Below are 24,936 nucleotides of genomic sequence, written 5' to 3' on the forward strand. Positions count from 1 at the left end.
AATTGCGTTGAAAAATTCACACAAGTACTTTCATGTGCTGATTGCACCCTGCGAAGGAGGCACGTCAATAAACAAATCACAAAAAGGAGATATAGGGAAGAAAAGCCAGGACATTTTCTTTTCAGAAAACCGGTTTTGTTAACTCTTGGTCTGGGTCTTACTACACCCTATTCCTTGGGTCTTTTGGTCTGAAAATTTTACCACACATTCGTCATTATGTGTATTGAGTTTTGGCTGAGATTTGAGCCCCAGATACGCCCCACAAGATTTTCAATAAATTTTTTATTCATCACTACCAAAGTTGAAAGGAAGGTTCGTTTGTGTGTGAAACTGTTTCATTTTTTTCCTAGGTGAATACTCATTCGTTTGACGTAAAATTTTTCGCGTTTTGTCCCAAATTCAGTCCAAATTCTTACGTGGAATTTTAGGAAAAAATTATTCCGGGACAATTTTTCTGAAATTTTATGAAAAAACAAGGCTATCATCTAGCAAAATTTGGGAAATTTCGCCTTACTTTCTGCAATTTTATTTTGTATTGAAAAATTGCGTTGAAAAATTCACACATGTACTTTCATGTGCTGTTTGCACCCTGCGAAGGAGGCACGCCCATAAACAAATCACAAAAAGGAGATATAGGAAAGAAAAGCTAGGAGATTTTGTTTTCGGAAAACCGGTTTTGTTCACTCTCGGTCTGGGTCATGCTACACCCTATTCTTGGGTCTTTTGGTCTGAAAATTTTACCAGACATTAGTCATTGTGTGTATTCAGTTTTGGCTGAGATTTGAGCCTCAGATTCGTCCCACAAGATTTTTAATAAATTTTTTATTCATCACTGCCAGGGTTGAAAGGAAGGTTCGTTTGTTTGTGAAAATGTTTGATTTTTTTCCTAGGTGAATACTCATCCGTTTAACGTGAAATTTGTCGTGTTTTGTCCCAAATTCAGTCCAGATTCTTACGTGGAATTTCAAGAAAAAATTATTCCAGGACAATTTTTCTGAAATTTTGTGATAAAACAAGGCTATATCATATAGCAAAATTTGTGAAATTTCGCCCTACTTTCTGCAATTTTATTCTGTGTTGAAAAATTGCGTTGAAAAATTCACACAAGTACTTTCATGTGCTGTTTGCACCCTACGAAGGAGGCACGTCCATAAACAAATCACAAAAAAGAGATATAGGGAAGAAAAGCTACGAGAATTTGTTTTCGGAAAATCGGTTTTGTTCACTCTCGGTCTGGGTCTTGCTACGCCCTATTCCTTGGGTCTTTTGGTCTGAAAATTTTACCAGACTTTAGTCATTGTGTGTATTGAGTTTTGGCTAAGATTTGAGCCCCAGATTCGTCCCGCAAGATTTTTAATAAAAATTTTATTCATCACTGCCAGGGTTGAAAGGAAGGTTCGTTTGTTTGTGAAACTGTTTGATTTTTTTCCTAGGTGAATACTCATCCGTTTGACGTGAAATTTGTAGCGTTTTGTCCCAAATTCAGTCCACATTCTTACGTAGAATTTCAAGAAAAAATTATTCCAGGACAATTTTTCTGAAATTTTTTGAAAAACCAAGGTTATCCTCTAGCAATATTTGTGAAATTTCGCCCTACTTTCTGCAATTTTATTCTGTGTTGAAAAATTCACACAAGTACTTTCATGTGTTGTTTGCACCCTGCGAAGGACGCACATCCATAAACAAATTACAAAAAGGAGATATAGGGAAGAAAAGCCAGGACATTTTGTTTTCGTAAAACCGGTTTTGTTCACTCTCGGTCTGGGTCTTACTACGCCCTATTCCTTGAGTCTTTTGGTCTGAAAATTTTACCACACATTCGTCATTGTGTGTATTGAGTTTTGGCTGAGATTTGAGCTCCAGATACGCCCCACAAGATTTTCAATAAATTTTTTATTCATCACTGCCAGGGTTGAAATAAAGGTTCGTTTGTGTGTGAAACTATTTGATTTTTTTCCTAGGTGAATTCTCATCCGTTTGTCGTGAAATTAGTCGCGTTTTGTCCCAAATTCAGTCCAGATTCTTATGTGGAATTTCAAGAAAAAATTATTCTAGGACAATTATTCTGAAATTTTGTGAAAAACCAAGGCTATCCTTAAGAAAATTTGTGAAATTTCGCCATACTTTCTGCAATTTTATTATGTGTTGAAAAATTGCGTTAAAAAATTCACACAAGTACTTTCATGTGCTGTTTGCACCCTGCGAAGGAGGCAGGTCCATAAACAAATCACAAAAAGGAGATATAGGGAAGAAAAGCCAGGACATTTTGTTTTCGGAAAACCGGTTTTGTTCATTCTCTGTCTGGGTCTTACTACACCATATTCCTTGGGTCTTTTGATCTGAAAATTTTACCAGACATTCTTCATTTTGTGTATTGAGTTTTGGCTGAGATTTGAGCTCCAGATACGCCCCACAAGATTTTCAATAAATTTGTTATTCATCAGTGTCAGGGTTGAAAGGAAGGTTCGTTTGTGTGTGAAACTGTTTCATTTTTTTCTAGGTGAATACTCATCCGATTGACGTGAAATTTGTGAAAAACCAAGGATATCCTTTAGCAAAATTTTTGAAATTTCGCCATACTTTCTGCAATTTTATTCTTTGTTGAGATATTGCGTTGAAAAATTCACACAAGTACTTTCATTTGCTATTTGCACCCTCCGAAGGAGGGACGTTAATAAAAAAATAACAAAAAGGAGATATAGGTAAGAAAAGTGAAAACATTTTTTTTTCGGAAAACCGGTTTTGTTCACTCTCGGTTTGGGTCTTACTACGCCCTATTCCTTGGGTCTTTTGGTCTGAAAATTTTACCAGACATTTGTCATTGTGTGTATTGAGTTTTGGCTAAGATTTGAGCCCCAAATTCGTCCCACAAGATTTTCAATAAATTTTTTATTCATCACTGCCAATGTTGAAAGGAAGGTTCGTTTGTGTGTGAAACTATTTGATTTTTTTCCTAGGTGAATACTCATCCGTTTGACGTGTAATTTGTCGCATTTTCTTCCAAATTCAGTTCAGATTCTTACGTGGAATCTAAGGAAAAAATTATTTCGGGACAATTTTTCTTTAATTTTGTGAAAATCCAAGGCGATAGCAAAATATGTGAAATTTCACCTTACTTTTTGCAATTTTATTCTGTGTTGAAAAATTGCGTTGAAAAAATCAAACAAGTATTTGCATGTGCTGTTTGCACCGTCCGAATGAGGCACGTCCATAAAAAAATAACAAAAAGAAGATACAGGGAAGAAAAGTCAGAACATTTTGTGTTCGGAAAATAAGTTTTGTTCACTCTAGGTCTGGGTCTTACTACGCCCTATTCCTTGGGTCTTTTGGTCTCAAAATTTTACCAAACATTCGTCATTGTGTGTATTGAGTTTTGGCTGAGAATTGAGCCCCAGATTCGTTCCACAAGATTTTCAAGAAATTTTTTATTCATCAATGCTAGGGTGTAAAGGAAGGTTCGTTTGTGTGTGAGACTGTTTGATTTTTTTCCTAGGTGAATACTCATCCGTTTGGCGTGAAATTTGTCGCGTTTCGTCCCATATTCAGTCTAGATTCTTACGTGGATTTTTAGGAAAAAAAAATTATGGGACAATTTTTCTGAAATTTTGTGAAAAACCAAGACTATCCTCTATCAAAATTTGTGAAATTTCGCCCTACTTTCTCACTTTTCTTCCTTATACCTCCTTTTTGCGATTTTTTTATGGACGTGCATCCTTCGGAGGGTGCAAACAGCACATGAAAGTACTTGTGTGAATATTTCAATGCAATTTTTTGACACAGAATAAAATTGCAAAGAGTAGGACGAAATTTCACAAATTTTGCTTGGTTTTTCACAAAATTTCAGAAAAATTGTCCAAGAATAATTTTTTCCTGAAATTCCACGTAAGAATCTGGACTGAATTTGGGACAAACGCGACAAATTTAACGTCAAACGGATGAGTATTCGCCTAGGAAAAAAATCAAACAGTTTCACACACAAACGAACCTTCCTTTCAACCTTGGTAGTGATGAATAAAAAATTTATTAAAAATATTGTGGGACGAATCTGGGGCTCAGATCTTAGCCAAAACTTAATACGCACAATGACGAATGTCTGGTAAAATTTTCAGACCAAAAGACCCAAGGAATAGGGCGTAGTAAGACCGAGATCGAGAATGAACAAAACCGGTTTTTCGAAAACAAAATGTCCTGGCTTTTCTTTCCTATATCTCCTTTATGTGATTTGTTTATGGACGTGCCTCCTTCTCAGGGTGCAAACAGCACATTAAAGTACTTGTGTGAATTTTTCAACGCAATTTTTCAACACAGAATAAAACTTCAGAAAGTATGGCGAAATTTCACAAATTTTGCTAGAGGATAGCCTTGGTTTTTCACAAAATTTCAGAAAAATTGTCCCGGAATAATTTTTTCTTGAAATTCCACGTAAGAATCTGGACTGCATTTGGGAAAAAACGTGACAAATTTCACGTTAAACGGATGAGTATTCACCTTGGAAAAAAATCAAACAATCTCACACACAAACGAACCTTCTTTTCAACCCTGACAGTGATGAATAAAAAATTTATTGAAAATCTTGTGGGACGAATCTAGGGCTCAAATCTCAGCCAGAACTCAATACACACAATGATGAATGTCTGGTAAAATTTCAGACCAAAAGACCAAAGGAATAAGGCGTAGTAAGACCTAGACCAAGAGTGAACAAAACCGGTTTTCCAAAAACAAAATGTCCTGGCTTTTTTCCCTATATCTCCTTTTTGTGATTTGTTTATGGACGTGCCTCATTCGCAGGGTGCAAACAGCACATGAAAGTACTTGTGTGAATTTTTCAACACAGAATAAAATTGCAGAAAGTAGGGCGAAATTTCATAAATTTTGCTAGAGGATAGCCTTGGTTTTGCACAAAATTTCCGAAAAATTGTCCCACAATAATTTTTTCCTGATATTCCACGTAAGAATCTGGACTGAATTTGGGACAAAACGCGACAAATGTCACCTCAAACGGATGAGTATTCACATAGGAAAAAAATCAAACAGTCTCACACACAAGCGAACCTTCCTTTCAACCGTGGCAGTGATGAATAAAAAATTTATTGAAAATCTTGTTGGATGAATCTGGGGCTCAAATCTTAGCCAAAACTCAATACACACAATGACGAATGTCTGGTAAAATTTTCAGATCAAAAGACCCAAGGAATAGGGCGTAGTGAGACTTAGACCGAGAGTGAACAAAACCGATTTTCCGAAAACAAAATGTCCTGACTTTTCTTCCCTATATCTCCTTTTTGTGATTTGTTTATGGACGTGCGTTCTTCGCAGGGTGCAAACAACACATGAAAGTACTTGTGTGAATTTTTCAACGCAATTTTTCAACACAGAATAAAATTGCAGAAAGTATGGCGAAATTTCACAAATATTGCTAGATGATAGCCTTGGTTTTTCACAAAATTTCAGAAAAATTATCCCGGAATAATTTTTTCCTGAAATTCCACGTAAGAATATGGACTTAATTTGGGACAAAACGGGACAAATTTCACATCAAACGGATGAGTATTCACCTTGGAAAAAAAATCAAACAGTCTCACAGACAAACGAACCTTCCTTTCAATCAACCCTGACAGTGATGAATAAAAAAATTATTGAAAATCTTGTGGGACGAATCTGGGACTCAAATCTCCGCCAAAACTCAATACACACAATGACGAATGTCTGGTAAAATTTTCAGACCAAAAGACCCAAGGAATAGGGCGTAGTAAGACCCAAACCGAGTGTGAACAAAACCGGTTTTTCTAAAACAAAATGTCGTGGTTTTTCTTCCCTATATCTCCTCGTCTTTATAGACCTTACTAGCCCAAATAACACACTTATGTGCTCGGGTGAGGCCCCTGATCTACATAGATTTATTTTATTGTTTTTAAATATTTATTAAGTAACTAATTGAAAACTTTTTTTTAAGTGCAAACCAGGTTTTAGTAAATTTTTTTTATCAAACTTGAATTTATAATATATTTACTCATTATTTTTTAAAATAATTATGTAAGATTAGACACGTCTCTTAAATAGTGTGTTCGTCGAACATACATATCGAACTCTCGCAGAATATCTATCAGTATTAAAATTAAAAAGTATTTGTTGAATTTATGACATTTTAATATAATTTTAAAAATAAAAAATACATTAATTTTCTAAACGTTTGAATTTATTATATAATTTTTTATTATAATAAAAAAAATACATAAATTTTTATTATTAATTTATATAATACATTTCAAAAAATTATAGTTACTTATAATTGTCTCCGCTAGATAAGTTACAAACAAACAAAATTATAGTTACAAACAAACTTAATCTTTTTTATCTAAACCTTTGTGGGGAAATTCTAACCTAAATTCTACAACAATCGAGACTTTTCGGCACAGTCATATAAAGATTTGGAACAGGTTTTGTTGTTTAGGTGAAAGTGACGAGCCAAAAACCTCAAGCCACAAACACAACTCATCTACGACTCTCAAGAATATGGGACCATCTTCTGTGAAACATCGACAAAAACCATAAAAAAAAGCAACTTTTTTTTGTTGTTGACAAGTAAGTATCATCTACCTTGATCTGCCTCGGTCGTTACAATTCTTATTTCTCCGTCCTTCCTTCTCACATGACCTTTTGACCCTTTTCTCATCATATTCTCTCTAACAACACAATAAAAGAAAAATCAATTTTTTTCCCTTTCTCTGTTTGTATTTAAGGTCCCATCTCAGGATTTGACCAGATGGGGGAGGGGGCACATATCATCTCATCTGATATAGGAATAGGTGTGAATGAGAAGATGGGTGAGGCACTTGAGTCAAGTGACAACATCCCACTGTTGCTCACCAAATCTAGCTCTCTCGAAAGGACAGGTACGTGTTGTTTTGTTTGTGTTTGATCTTGAATGTTTAGTGCAAAAGTGAATAGTGATCTATCTATTTCATCATGCTATTACTAACTAATATGTTTGTGTTTGTTGTGAATGGGATGAATTGGATTGGGCTGAATTTGACTTTGTGAATAAAAGGGACGGTGTGGACAGCAGTGGCACATATAGTTACTGGGGTGATAGGATCGGGAGTGCTGTCTTTGCCATGGAGCACTGCACAGCTCGGTTGGCTTGCAGGGCCACTCTCAGTCATTCTCATTGCTTCCATCACTCTATTCTCTTCTTTTCTTCTATGCAATACTTATCGCCATCCTCATCCTGAACTAGGTCCAAACAGGAGTGCCTCCTACCTTGATGTTGTCCATTTGCATTTAGGTACGCACAATTCCCTTTCTACTTTCTTTTATAGCATGCCACCAGGTGACTGATGTGAGTGATGATGAGCTTGGTTCATTTAAGCATGTGGTCAAGGGGTTCAAATACTGACTCGTTTATGGAAATAATGTAGTTGGTAGGGGATAACTCACTTTTGAGTGTTTCCAGATCACCCAAAAAAATTAGTCTTGATGAATTGCCTGGGATGTTCCTTCCAATCTTGCATTACCTTTGTGTATGGAAAAAAAAAATCTGGTTGAGAGGCAGAAACCTATCTTTGAATGGTGATGAACTTGGATGTTTTGTCTTCTTTGCATGAACAATGTGTTGTATAGATTAGAGACAGATTCAATGTTAATTTCATAGTGATGAGATTATAGGGACTTGGGTAGGGAAGGAAGAAAAGAGTATAGAAACTAAATATTCTGAAATTGACATTGATTTGATGTGATATCGTTTATACTGATAAGACTCCTGGTATTAATTTAATAAGGAAACAAGCTAAAGCTGATTCATTTACCTTTTAGTGGTGTTGAGCTCTGTTCGTCTATGCATGTGGTTAGGAGTTTGAATCCTAACTCTTGTGCGTGGAAAAAATCTAGTTGAGAACTCACTTTTGAGTGTTTCCAAATCTTCCAAAAGAACTTAGTCTCGATGAACAACCAAGGATATTCCTTACAGTAATGCATTACAACAACAAAATAACATCTTGGTACCACATTTTTACTGGAAAGAATGCTATTTATATGATAAGATCATCTTTGGGTGTTTACAGGAATAAGCAATGGACGGCTCAGTGGCCTTCTTGTGAATATAAGTTTGTATGGTTTTGCAATTGCCTTCGTCATTACAACAGCTATCAGCTTAAGGTGTGTTGATGACTTATCTTACTGGTTTCTCTCATGTTATGACATTTTCTTTTTTTTTTTTGCTCTTCTTTCCCTCTGTTTATCTATGGATGCTTTGCGAAACAAGATTTTTTCACTGGTACTCCACTAAGGAAACATGAGTCTGTCCCCAGAATAACACCATATGATTGCCAATATTAATTTAGAGCTATTTTTGTATTTGTGGCTGCAGAACAATCCAACATTCATTTTGTTACCATAACAAAGGGAGTGAAGCATCATGTGAATCTGTAGATGCATACTACATGCTGCTTTTTGGCGCTGTCCAAATTATTCTCTCACAGATACCCAACTTCCATAACATTGAATGGTTGTCGGTTGTTGCTGCAATTATGTCCTTTACTTATTCTTTCATAGGAATGGGACTTTCTATTGCAAAAATCATAGGTATGATAGGAGCCTTGGCTAAGGCCCACCAAAAGTATTAGTTTTGATCAGATAAATGTGTATAATTTTATGACAAAACTTTGCTCAGAGAAAGGACATGCTGAGGGTAGCATTGGAGGAATCAGTACCTCCAGTGGAACTGGAAAGTTATGGCTGGTTTCTCAAGCTCTTGGTGACATATCTTTCTCATTTCCATTCTCAACAATTCTTATGGAAATACAGGTATATACCCTGCAAACTCACATACGAGACTCTAACTTTACCTATAAAGGCTGATATAATTTACTGCAATGAAGGATACTTTAAAATCACCTCCACCAGAAAACCAAACCATGAAGAAGGCCTCAGTAATTGCGGTCACTGTCACAACATTTATGTACCTCAGTTGTGGAGGTGCTGGATATGCTGCCTTTGGTGATAATACACCAGGAAACCTTTTAACAGGGTTTGAATCCTCTAAGTCGTCTTACTGGCTTGTGAACTTTGCTAACGTTTGTATAGTGGTTCACCTAGTTGGTTCATATCAGGTACATTAAATATAGAGATACCATATCAAGTTTTTTGGGTGCTCCCTTTTTATTATTTCTTCAATTCCTGTATTCTCACAAAATCATCATATAGTGTAAACATTTTGCCAGTTATGATATTTGTAATATGTTTGCTGTCACTCATCTTCTATGGTAGAATGCGTGTTCATTTAATTCATCTACTTTCTTTTGGTGCAGGTGTATTGCCAGCCACTTTTTGCCACTGTTGAGAGTTGGTTCCGTTTTAATTTCCCAGATAGTGAATTTGTGAATCACACATATATTTTGAAACTCCCGTTGCTACCAGCCTTTGAACTTAATTTTCTCAGCCTGTCTTTCAGAACTGCTTATGTTGCATCAACAGTTGTGATTGCAATGGTCTTTCCCTACTTCAACCAGATTTTGGGGGTTCTGGGTAGCATAATATTTTGGCCATTGACCATATATTTTCCAGTGGAAATATATTTGAATCAATCCTGTACTGTAGCATGGACGACTAAGTGGGTCCTGCTTCGGACTTTCAGCATTTTTGGCTTTGTTTTTGGGTTGTTCACTCTCACTGGATGTGTTAAAGGAATAGTAACTGAAAAAATTGGCTGAGAAGCTTTGAGACCTCTCAGGTATTGAGGCTAAGAAAGTAGTTTATTTTCTACTTTGAAGACCCAAAATGATCCTGATCATCTGCAATGGATTTTCCAATCATTCACAGAGTCAGTGACTTGGAACCATCAGATGAAGATTGGACAACTTTTATTTATTTATTTTCTCCGTAAATTAGACTTGAAACATGTATTTGAGATCTGAACTGTCCTGTCTTTATTCAACAACAATGCAAAGAATAGAGATGACTGCACTGAATCCGGTTGGACATTAAACGTGCAGAATCTCTGATATTTTCAATGGGACTATTGGTTCTGTAATTGATCACCTTTTGATATAGAAAAAAATTGCTAAGAACATTGATGAATGCAACGTTGCAGTTCAAGAATTCCAAGGTTGTACCTAGCTGTATGCTGTGATTCTGTTGCAAAAGCTTAATGTCATATGTGAAGTGTTTCTTGGCATGATCCTCCTGAGAAACTAGTCGATTTCATTTAAGATGTTGAGATACCTCTTAAGATGTAAATTGTTGGCATGAAAGCAGAACTACACACTTCAAAGTTTAAACATGACAGCACATACGGTGTAAGGTATCGTCTTCTGAAAACTCCTACTTATTCCAATTCATCCCATTGTCGCGAAAATTTACTATTAAAGTGCAAAACATTCAAGGCAAACTGAACTTGGACGTTTTCATGAAGCATTTGTGATTTGATTACCCAATAGCTATTACAAGTTTTGTTAACGAGATAAGTTGAACTTTCTTGTGGATCACACAAAAAAACGGTGAAATTACAAAATGCAAATACAACTGTGCACTTAAACTAATATCATGTCTCATACTTTAACATTAACAACCAAGCGTGACAACATGAAATAAAGCCTCCAGAAAGTGACTCAGAAGAAAGTTTTTGTTCCATAAAGTCTGATAATCCGTTGGCTTGACTTTGCTACCTGCTTAACATTGTACAAAATGAAAAAAAAAATAGAGAATATGACGAAGGATTGGTTGACTTCAACAAGAGAAATATCTGGCCCAATCAATCATTCTTCTTCCCCCATATGATGATTAGCATAAACACAGCCAAGAATGATTTGCCGCAAGGCATGCAAATTGCCAATGTTTACAGATAGGTAACTACTTCCCTCAATTACACACCAACCTTACCATCAACCGATGCAGTGGTTTACTGAATAGCAAGACGCCTCTGTGAGGTTTGCTCAGATGAGATGCTTCCCCGTTGTTGACCTGAACAGACCCCTTCCTCAACTCTCTCACCCGAGTGCAAACAAAATGCAGACGATGACTGCAAAACATTTGCATAGTTGTGTTTTCCAAATCTCTCATGCACTTGAGATTCTCTCGTGTCTTGTTGCACACTGGGAGAGTTCCAGGTCTTAGCAGAATCAGAGGGGACTGGCCCTGCACCCATATCCTTTTCCTTGTTCGTGTGGCTTGAAGCCTCGACCTCAGTTTTCTTTGCAAAACGCCCTCCATTACCTCTTGCTCTTCTCATAGCATGCTGATGCCGAGATTCATGAAGATATGGCTGCCAAAAATCAGAGGTTAGCATACCCAAAGGGGGATCCCAGATTTACATGTACAAAATATTAAGCATTAGCACTATACTAGAGCCAACCTGTCTCGATCAAAACAAATTTTGAGTTGTATCAACCTTAATGAAGAAAAGAAAATTTGAGACCCAAAGAACACAATGCTAAACTCTTCTACTGATTTTAATGTGTTGAGTTGAGATATATCACTTTCCAAAATAGACAAGGCAAAAATTAACTACAGAACTATGGAGTAAGAAACATGATTACAGAAACATTAGTCACTGCTCATTTGTACCTTTCTGACTTTTATTAATTTCTTTTCAAGCTCTGCCTTAGCACGAGCCTGTCTTCGTCTCAGAATTCCTTGGTATTGTTTGGCATTCACATAAACAGGCTCTTGAGCCATCTCAAGCGGCAAAGCCATTCTGGCATGAGGCATTCCTATAAAAGGAGCATATCCCTAACAGAAAAAAATATATATAATAAGGTTATTTATCCTCCCAATATCACCATAGTTTGAAACAGAAAATAGACTAAATAGTGATTTTATCATATAGCAAGAATCTATCCTTTGGGGGCTATGCAAAAATTACATCTCACCATACTGATTTATGAGACATGCAAAACAGTGAGTTTGACAAACTACAGGAAGAAAGCTTTTATCATGTAAGAACACTGGTTAGTCTCACATCCAACTGTTCCCATAATAAGGATTTGTGGCACATGCCTCTAGTTAGAATTTGAAGTATACTAGGATCCATCACACAAGCATGCAACGGATCTATAATTTTTCCAATTATAGAATTTTCATCATAGACAAGTAAGAACAGCAAAAGTTAATGCTATTAAACATAGTCATAACATAAAGCTATGATCTTTGCGCCTTCTCTTTGCACTAAAAATAAGATCATGAGGGCAAGGCTTACAAATGAATGGCCAATAAGTTCCAGTTGTGGAGCATGTGTAAGGCAGTCATCACGCCTAGAAGGTGCAGATGTTGAAGAATGCAGCATGGCTTGGTGCTCTTGTCCATAATTTCCTGCCAATAAAATAATATAATATTCCAGTAAGCCTGTAACGCTTGGAAATAAAGAAAAAAATTCACATCAACATAATTTGAGGCATTATATACAAGCAAATGTTTTCTTTCCAGATTTCCATGTCTGTATTTTTTTTCTTTACAATATAATCTAAAGCACCTGCTTGATTAGGAGCAGTGGGTTGCGATTCTTTGGTGGCATCATCGTCTTCCTCATTCACCCCGTTATTGGACAAAGATTGATCTTCACTGGATTCTGAATCGCCATTGGGGCGTTCAAGTGAAGATGAATTTGATGCATTCACCCCTGACATTGCTTGTGGAACAGAATTGTACTGAATACCTCGCCACCAGGGCTCAGAATAAACATTGTTAGGTGCAAAGGAATGTGGATTAGACCTTGGCTGATTAGCAGTTTCAGATTTGGATGGCATATCTTATCTCCAGATCCCTACAAAAATATTGAACTTACAGTAAGAAAACCTCCATTAACATTAAAAGCATGGATAATCAAGGTATTTGTTAAACAGATTCACGTGATTTAATGAAAACTATAGCCATAATTGTCTCAGAAACATTGAAGTGCAGGCACAAACTGATGAGTATGATGTCAAAGCCCAATTCACAGCTTTGTTAATGATTGAAAGGCTTATTGAAGTCACGAAATACAATTGAGTTCACAAGAAACATGATAACAAGTGAAACAAGACAAACAAGTGTGTAGTTTCAACCTTTGATGATAACTCTGGGGATGTTGGAAGTTTGGAACATAACTCTGCTCAAGACCAATAATTTATGGTTTATTTATGGCTTCCCTAATCTGATTTTTATTTTTTAAAAATAGATCATTAATCACAGAAGTGCAGCAAAAGGTGGAAGTAAGAGCATAAACTTGATACTGGTCAAGAAGAAAAAGCGAGAACTCTTTCTAGGGTAATGACAAATGTTCATGTACTCATAACTCAAAAGGTTTGGAAAACAGTATCTTTCGAACAATGTTCATACTAAAAAACCTTACTGTGTTCTTGAGTACAACCCCTTAAAATGCAGATTGATATAGAAAAGCCATATTAAAACATGTCATAGCCTCGTAGATGCATAAAATTATAACACATGTTCAAGTTAAGGAAATTGAGAAACCCCCACTCAAAATAATTAAAATTCTTCATGAAAAGACAAAACAGATGCTTAAAACAAAGCTTTCATTTTGCTCTTACTTGATCTTCAGCAGGAGCTGCAACTGTTTAAAGGTAAAGCTAAAATCTTTCAACTCCTAGTGCCCAGCAACCAAATGCCCCTAGAAAACAAAATCACGACATTCAGAAACATTGGTTTCTGCCATATTTAGTCACAAAACCAAACAGCAACAGGGGAGATTCCAACATGCAACCTTAGATACTGGTCTAACAAGCAACAAAATTTGAAGGTGTATCTGATCCTAGTACATGCAACAAAATCCCAATTCTACCTCATTAACAACCAGAAACAATCTCCCACCCACATCACATGCCATGGAAAAAAAGTTCCAGGTGATACCTTGACAGAATTCACACATGCAGACACAGAATCCTTACACTCAGATCACACAAAGACCCCCCTAATGAAGCAAACACAAGAATCACCCTCCAAAACCCTAATCCTCAAAAGCCCCCCAGAGAGAAGGAATCAGAATTAGACCAAACTCCCCAGATGATCAAGGAAATTGGGGAGGTGGGAGGCAAATGAAAAAAAAAGGAACTTTGCTATCTGTAGAAATTGGGGTGTTGTGTGTTGATGTCTCACTTGAGTTGTTGTTGTTGTTATTATAAGAGGATAAAGAAATTGGTGAGAAACAATAAGATGAGTTAAAAGTGAAAACAAAAACAATCTTAACAAGACTAAGATGTTTAGTCCAGTGTTGGGGCATAAATTTCAAGTGACATACGATGATGACGTGAGCATCACGCAGGAGAAGGGCACACGTGGAGTGAAGTGGGAGGGAAAAGGAGAAAGGTGGTAGGAAGTGAGAAGGGGTGGGTGAGGGTATCAGAGCCACCGAAGAAGGAAAAAGAAACAAAATTTCTGGGGCACGTGACACGCACTCGAGTAGCAGAATCCGGTGAACGCGTGGCCTGGAAGTGGGACCCACAGCGTCGTAGAATTGACAGCAAAGTGATCCACGTGTCCCTTTTTTTAGTTTCCTCGGATTAATTATTGATTCTCCACCATAAAAATAAAAATAAATTTATTTGTTTACTTAAAAAAGTGGGAAAAGGTGAGCCTCACCTGCCAGTGAGGAGTGAAGAGTGAGAAGGACACGTATTATGACTTCACAGCTCATAACCATTACAATTTTCTCACTTCTAAATGCAATAAATATTGCTTCAAAAACGTGGCACCACTTTTTAATACACATCAAAATTTATACTTATCAAGATTAATTTCTTGATGATTCTTACTTTTAATAAGCTTAACAGGGTATTTTATATGATTTTTAGTTCACTCAAATTAAAAGTATGTTTGATTGCTAATCTAAATAAAAATAATAACACAAAAAAAAAGTTATTTTTATTAAACATTTTGAATTAAATTTTGATAATAATTCCACCATCATCAAATTTTGACCACTAGAATAACTTGAGTGTCATTATTTTTTTTATAATAGTATTATTTTCATCATCATTATTATTAATTATTTAATCTTTATGACACTATATATTAAATAAAATTAATAAATATTTAATTCTTATTTTAGTTTTTTTTTATCTCAGCCGATAAATAAGCTTTTAATGTTTTTAAAATATTCTTTGTTGGCGTTGAAATAACATTAACTCGTGTATAAAATACTAATAGTTGTCATTCAACGTTTAACAACAATTAATAAATGATATTATAGATAAAGTCAAATAATCCTAAATCGTCTCTCAACCAAATGAGGTTTTAAGTTGTTGTATTGTAATGTAGATAAATTAAAAACAATAGACGAATAAAACAAGATAGAGAAAATAGGTTGACACATAGTTTTATTCACAATGAATCTTTTATTGGTTATCCCAAGATTATCACACAAATTGCAAACGTGATTAAACAAATGTAATCAAATTTAACAATATTATCAATAAAACACGTGTCTAATAATGTATTCAGCATATCACTAGTTCCAATCTTATAATTTTGATATGTTTATTTTCTAACTCTCGAACTAAGCGAACAAGAAAATTCATTATAATTAAGCAAATTAACCAAGAAATTTAATTAAGGGAAAAAACTAAGTTATCAACAAGTGTTAAAAAAAAGTTTCCTTGACAAAAATTCAATTTAAAAAAGACAAAATTAAAGCATAATTTGTAATAAAAAAATTGAAGAACAAAACTTCATAACATAAACCTCAAAATTCATTGTGAAATCAAAATAGAACTAACCCATAGGAGTTTAGCCTTGCATGCAGAGGAAAAACGAAAAAATTACAAAGAAAAAAATAATAAAATTAAGAAAATCCCAATGCTCTGTTTTTTTAATGTCGTTGTCAAACTCTAAAACGGGATGATTTCTCCTTGAAACTTGTATATTTTTATAAGTTTTTTTTTCCAAGGATATCAAAAAAATATTATGATTTACATTTTGTTCACATATTCTCAATTTTCAACTAAGTTTTAACTAAATTGCAAATATTGTTTCTTTACATCTTTGCAAATAATTTGCTTCCAATTTTGCTTTTGAGACATCGTGAATTTTATTATCTTATTTTTCTCCTTATATTTTGTTTTTAGTTTTGATTCAAAGAAGCAAATTGGACTTTCGCGTGATTCGATCCATTTACAATGGAAGACATTTCATTAATATTGTCTAGTTAAACTCTATATTGTCAGATCGTTTACTCCGGCTAAAAACACAAAATTAACATAGATAATAATTAAGACTAAAATAAACTTAATTAGATGAATATAAGATAAAATAATAAATTTATTCATAATTACAAAATTATGGTCATTTAAGTATATTTTATTTTATTTTTAAAGGGAAAGTTAAAATTTAAATATTAAAGAATTTACATTAATCTTTGTACACTATTGAATTGAATGAATTGACCTAAACTTTTTTTAGTTTATGGGTAATCTTACACACGTGAAGGGCGTTGCTAAGAATGATCCTCTATGAAGCAATTTTTTTTAGCTCTAATAAGATAAAAATATAATATGTAACTTTTTGAGATTCTCACTCTCTTATATATGCTAGCCCACGACATTACATTGTCATGTATATAGTAATACCCTACAAATAAATATGACATTTTATAGAAAATGGTTAATTATATTTTTTTAATATAAATTAATTAAAATAAAGCAAGTGAATATTTAAAAAAAAAAACAATTATAGTGACAGTTGTACTGAAAAGGTTTCAACTGACTTAACCGCCGCAATAGGTCTTCACTGCTCCAACAAATCTCAGAAATGCATTATATATAAATTTGTAGCCATTTAGTTGTATCCTTGTGGAAACCTAGGCTTAAGATCTCATGGGAAACTGTTGTGCTTTAGTTTTTTTTATTCTTTGTTATAATTAACTAACAATTTATAATATAACAACTTTAAAATGAAAGCTTAAGTGTTTTCACTTTCTTTTGTCACGCAACACGTTAACTAAAGCATCCGTAGCTTTTTCTCTATAACATTATCGCATATCAATATTGTATTAAATATCTAAAGTAGGTAAAATTATTATAAATATATAACAAAATTCTTAAAAGTAGCTATTGAATAAAAGTATTATTGATAAACTATGGATTCTTATAAAGATGTAGACTAGACTCGGAGAATTCAAGTTGAATAAATGAATTGATTTATTTATAAAATAATTATCGAACTTTAGCGATAAAGTTAATTGGAGATTTTTCTGTAGAAGACTTTAGTGATATTTTTTAGATTACATTTATAGATTTATGTCATTTGATATGTATAAGTAACTATTTTGATTATTAAGAATATGACTGATATCTACAGACACGTTTAGGTTGTTATTATTCAGACGACAGGTGGTTAAGAGTTACTTCATGAGTAGATATTATCTCCACAGTACACAAGTTCTCTAAGTTCGAGAATTCGACTTTAAGAAGATTGAACTTGAGTATTAAATCATATATGACTAATAGTCTTAGGTTGGTTTATGCAACCTTTTATAACTCGTTGGTTCGAGCTTATCTAACTCAACAGTTCAAGTTGAACATAATTAAATGGAATAAGGGAAATAATCATTACCATTAACAAATAATTAAATTGATAAATATAATAATGAGATGTGCGTTTTCGAGGTAATACATAAGCTCAATGAATGATGTTCCTTTCAAAGGCTCTCGCGAAGGAATGTGTTACCCTAATATGATATTTCACTTTTTGGCGATGACTTATTTTTTGAACGTTAGGGTTTAATGGAATATTTTTTAAACTTATAAAATAAAAAGGAAAACAATTTTATTCTTTACTTATTTTCTTGTTTGCTTTTGTTGGTGTGTGGTTGCTCTCTCACTTTTCATTTCTCATTATTCTTGTTTTGGCTTCTCTTTGTTGTTTTCTTCTTATTCTTTTGCCTCTATTTATTATTCTTCTTCTTCAGAAGATAGCTCTCTCGTCCATAAAGAGGTTTCTCCCATAGGAGAAGAGTCGTACAAACTTGTTTTCTATTGAGAGGGATAATTTAGAAGATTTTTTTTCTAAAGCTACCCCTACTATGTCAACAACAACCATGACCGTGGTTGTCATTGCCAAATGAGGGGGAATGAAGCTAATGTTGCTTCTATTAAATGAAAAGCTTCATCCGGAACTATTGGAGAAACTTATAGGCCAAGTCCGACTAAGAAGACGAGGAAGGACAAATTTCTTCTTATATGTGATCCCAAGTACTTCTGGGTACTCTGTAAGTTTGCTTCCTATGCCTCCTAGTTTGCTTTGAAGGATAAGATAGAGAAGTTCATCTCTTCCTTTAACATATGTTCGGATGTCATGTAATTAATGTTTTGATCTTTAGTCTGTTGAGATGACACAAATAAAGTCAATCACTCACTGCATTCGATGTATTATCCGCCTTCAAGTTTAAAATTTTGTCAATATTTTGTCCTTAAAAAGTGTTTCAGGAGATTAAAAGAGAAAAATATATTTAAGTTACCCCTAACCTCATCTATCAAATAACGTGATAATATTAATATTTCGACATCAATCACCACCTTGGATATTTTATCTGTTTTAAAAATGAGAGATCAGTCATATTTTTCATAAGAGTGAAGAGGGAGTTTGACAATTATTAGTTGTATAAAAAAATAGCATTCGTGAAAAATAACTTATTATAGGTAAAAAAGCAAAAAAATGGTTAAATTAGATATTTAAGAATAAAAAACAAGACAGGAAAAACGGTTATGCAACGACAGAGAGGAAGGAAGAGGCGAAATGGCACAGCAGGGAAAGCTCATGTGAATGACACTAGCCATATTCTCTCTCGCCACTTCCCGCCACTACTCTTCAACGCTCTCTCCAAAACATGCGCTCCAAAGATAAAATCGCTTACTTCTATGACGGTGTGCTTTCCCTTCACTTTCATACTCTTTAAATCGCGTTATTTCGTTTCTTTCTTTATTTTTTTCTCCGATTCTTCTTTCGTGGAATTGAACTCGTGATGCTCGTCAACGCTCTTCGTATTACGGAATTTTCAAATTCCTAGCTCTGTTCGTTCTTCAACATCGAAACCCTAGCTAGACCTATATCTATGGCCTTTGCGCTGATTGCTGCGTTTGGTTGCGAGAAAATTGCACAATAAGGATATGAACTTGTCTTTAGAACTGTTTTAGATTTCTGATTCTGCTCTATGCTTGGCTTAGTATCTGTTATGGAAAATTCAACGTAGAGAATTTTGGATAGTTGCACAGTTTTACATTTTTTATTAATATTCATGATGTTCAGTAAGAAAATCAGCATCTATAATAGCAGTCGAGTTCTGTGAGGAGCTGTTCAATCTTGAAATACAAGTTAGCTTTCGGATTCTAGGCTTTAAATTATGGTGCACATTTGCAACTGTGCTAGGTTTGTTTCTTTGCATTTTTTGTCTACTCATGTATTTCAACGTTCACATTGCAGGCGACGTCGGTAGTGTTTACTTTGGGGCGAAACATCCTATGAAGCCGCACCGGCTTTGCATGACTCACCATCTTGTTCTCTCATATGAACTTCATAAGAAAATGGAGATTTATGTTAGTTACATATTTTGGCTGTTCTGCTTTTTATTTATATGTTTGTTTTTTCGCTACCAAGTTGTTGATTGCATAATATTGTTCTGATGGTTTCTATTTTATTATGATCCAGCGTCCTCACAAGGCTTATCCTGTCGAGCTTGCCCAGTTTCACTCAGCTGATTATGTGGAGTTTTTGCACAGGATTACTCCTGACACTCAACACTTGTTCTTAGATGAACTGACAAAATGTATGCTATTTGGTTATAAATGCATTCGTATGTGATTTTAAGTGTTGCAATGAACCCAAATACTTAACGTGTGGGGAAGGGAGGGCTTTGGAAAAGCACTGTAGAATATAGTAATTGTTTTACCTATAATTCCTGTTACTATTCATCAAATATGAGCTTACCTCCCTAGTCCCTTCCATAAAATATTGATATTTGACTTCTGAAATTAACGTTTTCCAACCCCAATGCTTATATAATTATTTTTCTTATATATTATTAACTTATTGTCTAGCTACCTGCTAATATCAGCTTTCTGTTATTTTGTTAATCGTTTGTGTCAGATAACCTTGGAGAAGACTGCCCTGTATTTGACAACATATTTGAATTTTGTCAGATTTATGCTGGCGGAACTATAGGTATAATATGCTTATAATAGTGCTTCTCTGAATTTTTGTTATGCCTAGTTTGTCATATATATGCTGATTGACTTATGTGCCTGCAGATGCTGCACGTCGGTTAAACAACCAACTTTGTGATATTGCTATAAACTGGGCTGGTGGACTTCATCATGCCAAGAAATGCGAGGCATCTGGGTTTTGTTACATCAATGACTTAGTTTTAGGAATCTTGGAGCTTCTTAAACATCATCCCCGTGTGTTGTATATTGATATAGATGTGCACCATGGTGATGGTGTAGAAGAAGCCTTCTACTTCACTGACAGGTAGGTCAGTTTCTTATATCATGTTAGATTTACGAGGTGAAGCTATCAATATTGAGAATATAGGGAATTTGGCCAGGCTGCTTGTGATTTTTCTCTACCTTGTTAAATGGTAAACTTTATCATTACAGGGTGATGACTGTCAGTTTTCATAAGTATGGAGACCAGTTCTTCCCGGGTACCGGTGATGCTAAGGTGATTTTCTTCATTCCGTTTGTATCTTTAGTTGTGCCAATCAGTCTATTCTATCACAACCTTATTATTACCATAATATTAATATTCTAGATCTGGATTCCACTGTTCCCCATGTTGTAATTTGATAAATGGGACGCTCTATTCTGTCTGAAAAGTTTTGGAAATACTCTATAGATTGGAATGATTTGAACTGATTTTACCATATTAAAGGAAATAGGAGAAAGAGAAGGAAAGTTTTATGCCATAAATGTCCCATTGAAGGATGGAATAGATGACCTTAGCTTCACTCGACTTTTCAAGACTGTAAGTTCAATTTTTTTTGTTTTCCTTTTCTTTTTCTGCCATTCTAAAGCTTCTCATTTTAATATTCATTGCATTATTTCTGTTTGGTGGTAATTTGTCTGAACTTTTCTAAATTCTTATGCCATAGATTATTTCCAAAGTAGTTGAAACATATCAACCTGGTGCAATAGTTCTCCAGTGTGGTGCCGATTCGCTTGCTGGAGATCGCTTGGGTTGCTTCAATCTCTCTATTGATGGTGCTTATCTCCCAGTAAAATTCATATTCTGATAAAAATATCATCACTCAATGTTAGGGATAAAGTTCGGTTGTTCTTGTTTATGCTCTCAGTCTGTCTTCTTCTCAAATGTTGGTCTCTATTGCATAGTGGATGGTTTAGCTTGATTAGAAAATTTATTTTTTGATGTTTCTTTAATAGGTCACTCTGAATGTGTTAGCTTTGTAAAAAGATCCAATTTGCCATTCGCACGGGTTGCTTTAATCTCTCTATTGATGGTGCTTATCTCCCAGTAAATTTCCTATTCTGATAAATTTAAAAATATCATCACTCAATGTTAGGGATATAGCTCGGTTGTTCTTGTTTATGTTCTCATTCTGTGTCTTCTCAAATATTGGTCTCTATTGCTTAGTGGATGGTTTAGCTTGATTACAAATTTTCTTTTTTGATGTTTCTTTAATAGGTCACTCTGAATGTGTTAGCTTTGTAAAAAAATTCAATTTGCCATTGCTGGTGAGTTTATATCAGTTTATGTTTGCCTTCCACTTGTGCTTTGGATGATTTTACACTAATGGACTTCTATCACAGGTCACTGGAGGTGGGGGATACACAAAAGAAAATGTTGCTCGATGTTGGACTGTTGAAACAGGAGTTCTTCTAGATACAGAGCTTCCTAATGGTATAAGTCAGCCTCTTTTCAAGTTTTGAATTATGACGTGTTATACCAAGATTTCATTTTCTTTTGTTAACGGGATTGAATATTTCTTTTGTTCAAGCTTTAAAGTGAAACTAAAACACTATTATGTCATGTGAATTGTGAAAGTGATGGTGATTTGAACACCACAGACCTTTGAGGCTCTATAAACCTAACTGCCTAAAGCCTCACCTCAAATTCACCCAATAGCGAATCTCCTCTCCACTGCTTTTCCCTCCCTTTTTTTGTATTTGTTACTTCAAATGGTTTCCCCTTCCTTTCCATCCTCTGTGCCTCATAGGCAAGGTAGTTACTTGTTATTCCAGATTGAAATTCCGTCGTATTGTTTGCAGAGTGGAAATATTTCTTACTTGCTTTGTTCTGTTTTGCAGAAATTCCGGAAAATGATTATATTAAATATTTTGCACCAGAATTCTCTTTGAAGATTCCGAATGGGCAGATAGTATGTATTTATTTATTGGGGTTTCTCTTTGGTATTGAATTTAATTTGATTGGTGATTTGGATTTCTTTTTGCCATTTAATGTCTCCAATTTCATTGGATTGGATTAAATACTCATTAGAATGTTTAATTTGCAGTGTGTGGTATCTTTACTCTTTACAATATTGCCTGTACTAATTTTTCCTTTAAATTGATCAGGAAAACTTAAATAGTAAATCATATCTTAGCACCATTAAAATGCAAGTCTTGGAAAATCTTCGTTGCATCCAACATGCTCCAAGTGTACAGATGCAGGAGGTGAGTGTGAGTTCATCCTTGAAATAGGAGCACCCTATCTTGTAGACAGGCTCAATTATTTATTTTATCATAAAATTGTTTCTTGTGAACGTTTTGTTTTGACTGTCGAGGTGTTATGTTACAAGCTCTTCAACTTTCTTGTATTAATAATCTTTTACCTATGGTTACTGATCAATTTTTGGGAGGTATATTTTTAAGCATTTGAAGTGAAAAATATTCCTTCTTATAATGTTTATATATTAAGATGAGAATCCTTGGTAGATTGGGGAGAAAGAAGGGTTCAAAAGTTTGGTGGAATTTCAGGAACTATATATCAAGAACCGATTCAGTAAAATTGTTAAACTGAAGGAATATGGCCTTTGAAATTGGGCATTTGGACTATTGAATTCTATTATTTAGGCTATGCTTGTTAGTAAACTTGGAATCTCACTAATAATTAATTCTTCGATGTTTATAGTCGGTCTCCATTCTTTGTTGAATTGTTTTGGACTTGGGCTCAAACCCCTTTGATGATCCCATCATCCAACTTTTAACAAATGCATCAACTGGTAGTGTTTTCCTAAGGTGTGACTAACGTTTTGTGGGTCATAGGTCCCTCCTGACTTCTACATTCCGGATTTCGATGAAGATGAGCAGAACCCTGATGAGCGCATTGATCGTAAGGAAAAAGATAAAAATTATTAATTGCATTTCTGATCTCTATTTTAATCTGTGATCTTGGGATGTCTTATTTTGATTGCTCACATTTGGTCTTCATATTTTTCCAAATGTTCAAACTAAGTCGTAAACCTCAATTTTCAATTCAATAATTAGCATAAATATAATAAGGAAACGTATCATTGGTTTATTTAAATTAACCAAGAAAAATATGTAAAATGTTTGAGTAAAAATAGTATGAATGCACATGCATGCACCTCACACACAGAGGAAGAGAAAGAGAGTAACAGAGGAGATATTGTCCATCTCAAACCTTTATTTTCTGCATTTTCTGCAAGCAACTCATTTTATCAGTTAGATTAAAAGAAAATTAAAGAGGAAGGTTAAGATGGAGAGTAACTCTTAAATTACTCTAGGAGTATTTTGATTTTGTATACATGTATCTATATGCACACATCACATTTTTATTATACATCAAAATTTCCATTATTTTTAGTATTTATTATATTAATCAGTAGATAAACTTTTGGGAGAAATAGTTTAATTGGAAAATCTTAAGGACTAAATATCAGTAATTAAACTAGAAGAACTAATATAGACCTTAAACCTAAAAGTGTGATTAAGTAAAAAAAGTATTGTTTTCCTTCCTCTCTTTTTGTCTTAGTGCCAAATCTTGGTTTATGGATATGACAATTCTCTTTTCAGAGCACACTCAAGACAAGCGCATCCAGCGCAATGATGAATATTATGAAGCTGACAATGACAATGATCAAATGGATGTTTCATGAAGTTAGCTGGACCTTGATTCACTGCAGTCACATTTCAGAGTCAGGGAGTGCAGTCATGGTCTGATGGCTATTTCTTTTTATCTTATTTTAAGTTTATGAAGAATGCCAGAATCTCACTTTTTAACATACTTTTCCTTGTTCGCCCTCAGTTATTACTAGTTAAAATTTATTGGTGTATTGGTTAAAATTTATTGAAAATTATAAAATCTGGAATTATGAGATTTACCAAATTTTGTAATTTTCAATAAATTTTAATCAATTAGATTGTGTTAAAAAATGTATGTAAAGAATGTATTCCTAGCATTTCTCTAATCTTAGATTATAAAATGAGAATAAGGGTTGATTTTCAAAATGCTTTCTCTAACAGCAGGGGATCCTGATCCAAGTTAACTGAGCCCTGTAGCCAGTGTCGGGGGTGTGACCATTTTAAGAGAAAAAAAATCTAATTAGAGATGAACACCTAGTTGTATCAAGAAAGCGTTTGGGGCAAGTCCACCAAACTTGTATATTTGATTGAATTTTTACTTTCAAAATTTTATATTTGCTCAAAGTTCATTGTTTTTTATTTCTTTTTCGTATTAGGAAATGTCATCTTGTGTGGAATGAAAATAGAATGTGAGAGCAACTCTGACACGAGCTGAATATCATTATTTATTTAGCCCCGATACATTGACCCCGTTTGGGAAGTCACTCCATTTGACAAATGTGGCGAAAATGTGGTAGTTTTAATAATTTATTATGATTGTGTGTGGTATTTCTTGGGAGAAAAGTGATTTGGGTTTCCAATTTTTTCATTTTCTCTCTGTTCTGCTTTCTCTCCCGGTTCCCTTTGCTGTAGATCTTCTCTCTTGCCCTTCCTGGTAGTCCCAAGTTTGTCTCTT

The 24,936-nt window shown here is 34.4% G+C and overlaps 3 protein-coding genes across 17 annotated transcripts; 2 read left to right on the top strand and 1 right to left on the bottom strand.

The window, feature by feature from the left end:
• Positions 1-6,412: 6,412 nt before the first annotated feature.
• LOC137823931 (putative amino acid permease 7) lies at positions 6,413-10,095 on the top strand. Its single transcript, XM_068629280.1, has 8 exons — positions 6,413-6,582; positions 6,741-6,893; positions 7,049-7,285; positions 8,061-8,154; positions 8,366-8,580; positions 8,669-8,802; positions 8,877-9,107; positions 9,306-10,095. The coding sequence occupies exons 2-8, from the start codon at positions 6,764-6,766 to the stop codon at positions 9,705-9,707; spliced, it is 1,443 nt and encodes a 480-aa protein (XP_068485381.1). The 5' UTR covers positions 6,413-6,582; positions 6,741-6,763; the 3' UTR covers positions 9,708-10,095.
• Positions 10,096-10,526: 431 nt separating this feature from the next.
• LOC137823932 (nuclear transcription factor Y subunit A-1) lies at positions 10,527-14,187 on the bottom strand. 4 transcript variants are annotated; one of them, XM_068629281.2, is made up of 6 exons: positions 13,840-14,187; positions 13,521-13,600; positions 12,464-12,754; positions 12,191-12,303; positions 11,560-11,724; positions 10,527-11,257 (listed from the first exon to the last, which is right to left on the bottom strand). In XM_068629281.2, exons 3-6 carry the CDS (start codon positions 12,735-12,737, stop codon positions 10,895-10,897), a joined length of 915 nt encoding a protein of 304 aa, XP_068485382.1. In that variant the 5' UTR covers positions 12,738-12,754; positions 13,521-13,600; positions 13,840-14,187; the 3' UTR covers positions 10,527-10,894. The 4 variants fall into 4 exon arrangements, with proteins under 4 accessions (XP_068485382.1, XP_068485383.1, XP_068485384.1 ...); XM_068629282.2 differs by having other exon boundaries at positions 13,772-14,182; XM_068629283.2 differs by having other exon boundaries at positions 13,694-14,182.
• Positions 14,188-18,650: 4,463 nt separating this feature from the next.
• On the top strand, positions 18,651-24,759 carry LOC137824060 (histone deacetylase 9). 12 transcript variants are annotated; one of them, XR_011083210.2, is made up of 16 exons: positions 18,651-18,848; positions 19,405-19,517; positions 19,630-19,747; positions 20,068-20,142; positions 20,229-20,448; positions 20,577-20,640; positions 20,851-20,943; positions 21,071-21,179; positions 21,622-21,671; positions 21,747-21,837; positions 22,245-22,315; positions 22,512-22,610; positions 23,202-23,268; positions 23,973-24,113; positions 24,423-24,541; positions 24,638-24,759. XR_011083210.2 is itself a non-coding variant. In XM_068629493.1 (14 exons), exons 1-14 carry the CDS (start codon positions 18,812-18,814, stop codon positions 24,053-24,055), a joined length of 1,290 nt encoding a protein of 429 aa, XP_068485594.1. In that variant the 5' UTR covers positions 18,651-18,811; the 3' UTR covers positions 24,056-24,407. The 12 variants fall into 12 exon arrangements, 3 of the variants coding, with proteins under 3 accessions (XP_068485594.1, XP_090149653.1, XP_090149654.1); XR_016514617.1 differs by adding an exon at positions 21,360-21,450 and having other exon boundaries at positions 18,672-18,848; positions 24,423-24,759; XR_016514616.1 differs by adding an exon at positions 21,360-21,436 and having other exon boundaries at positions 18,672-18,848; positions 24,423-24,759.
• Positions 24,760-24,936: the final 177 nt, after the last annotated feature.

The sequence above is a fragment of the Phaseolus vulgaris genome, chromosome 8, assembly GCF_051622355.1.
Source record: "Phaseolus vulgaris cultivar YP4 chromosome 8, ASM5162235v1, whole genome shotgun sequence".
Lineage (NCBI taxonomy): Eukaryota > Viridiplantae > Streptophyta > Magnoliopsida > Fabales > Fabaceae > Phaseolus > Phaseolus vulgaris.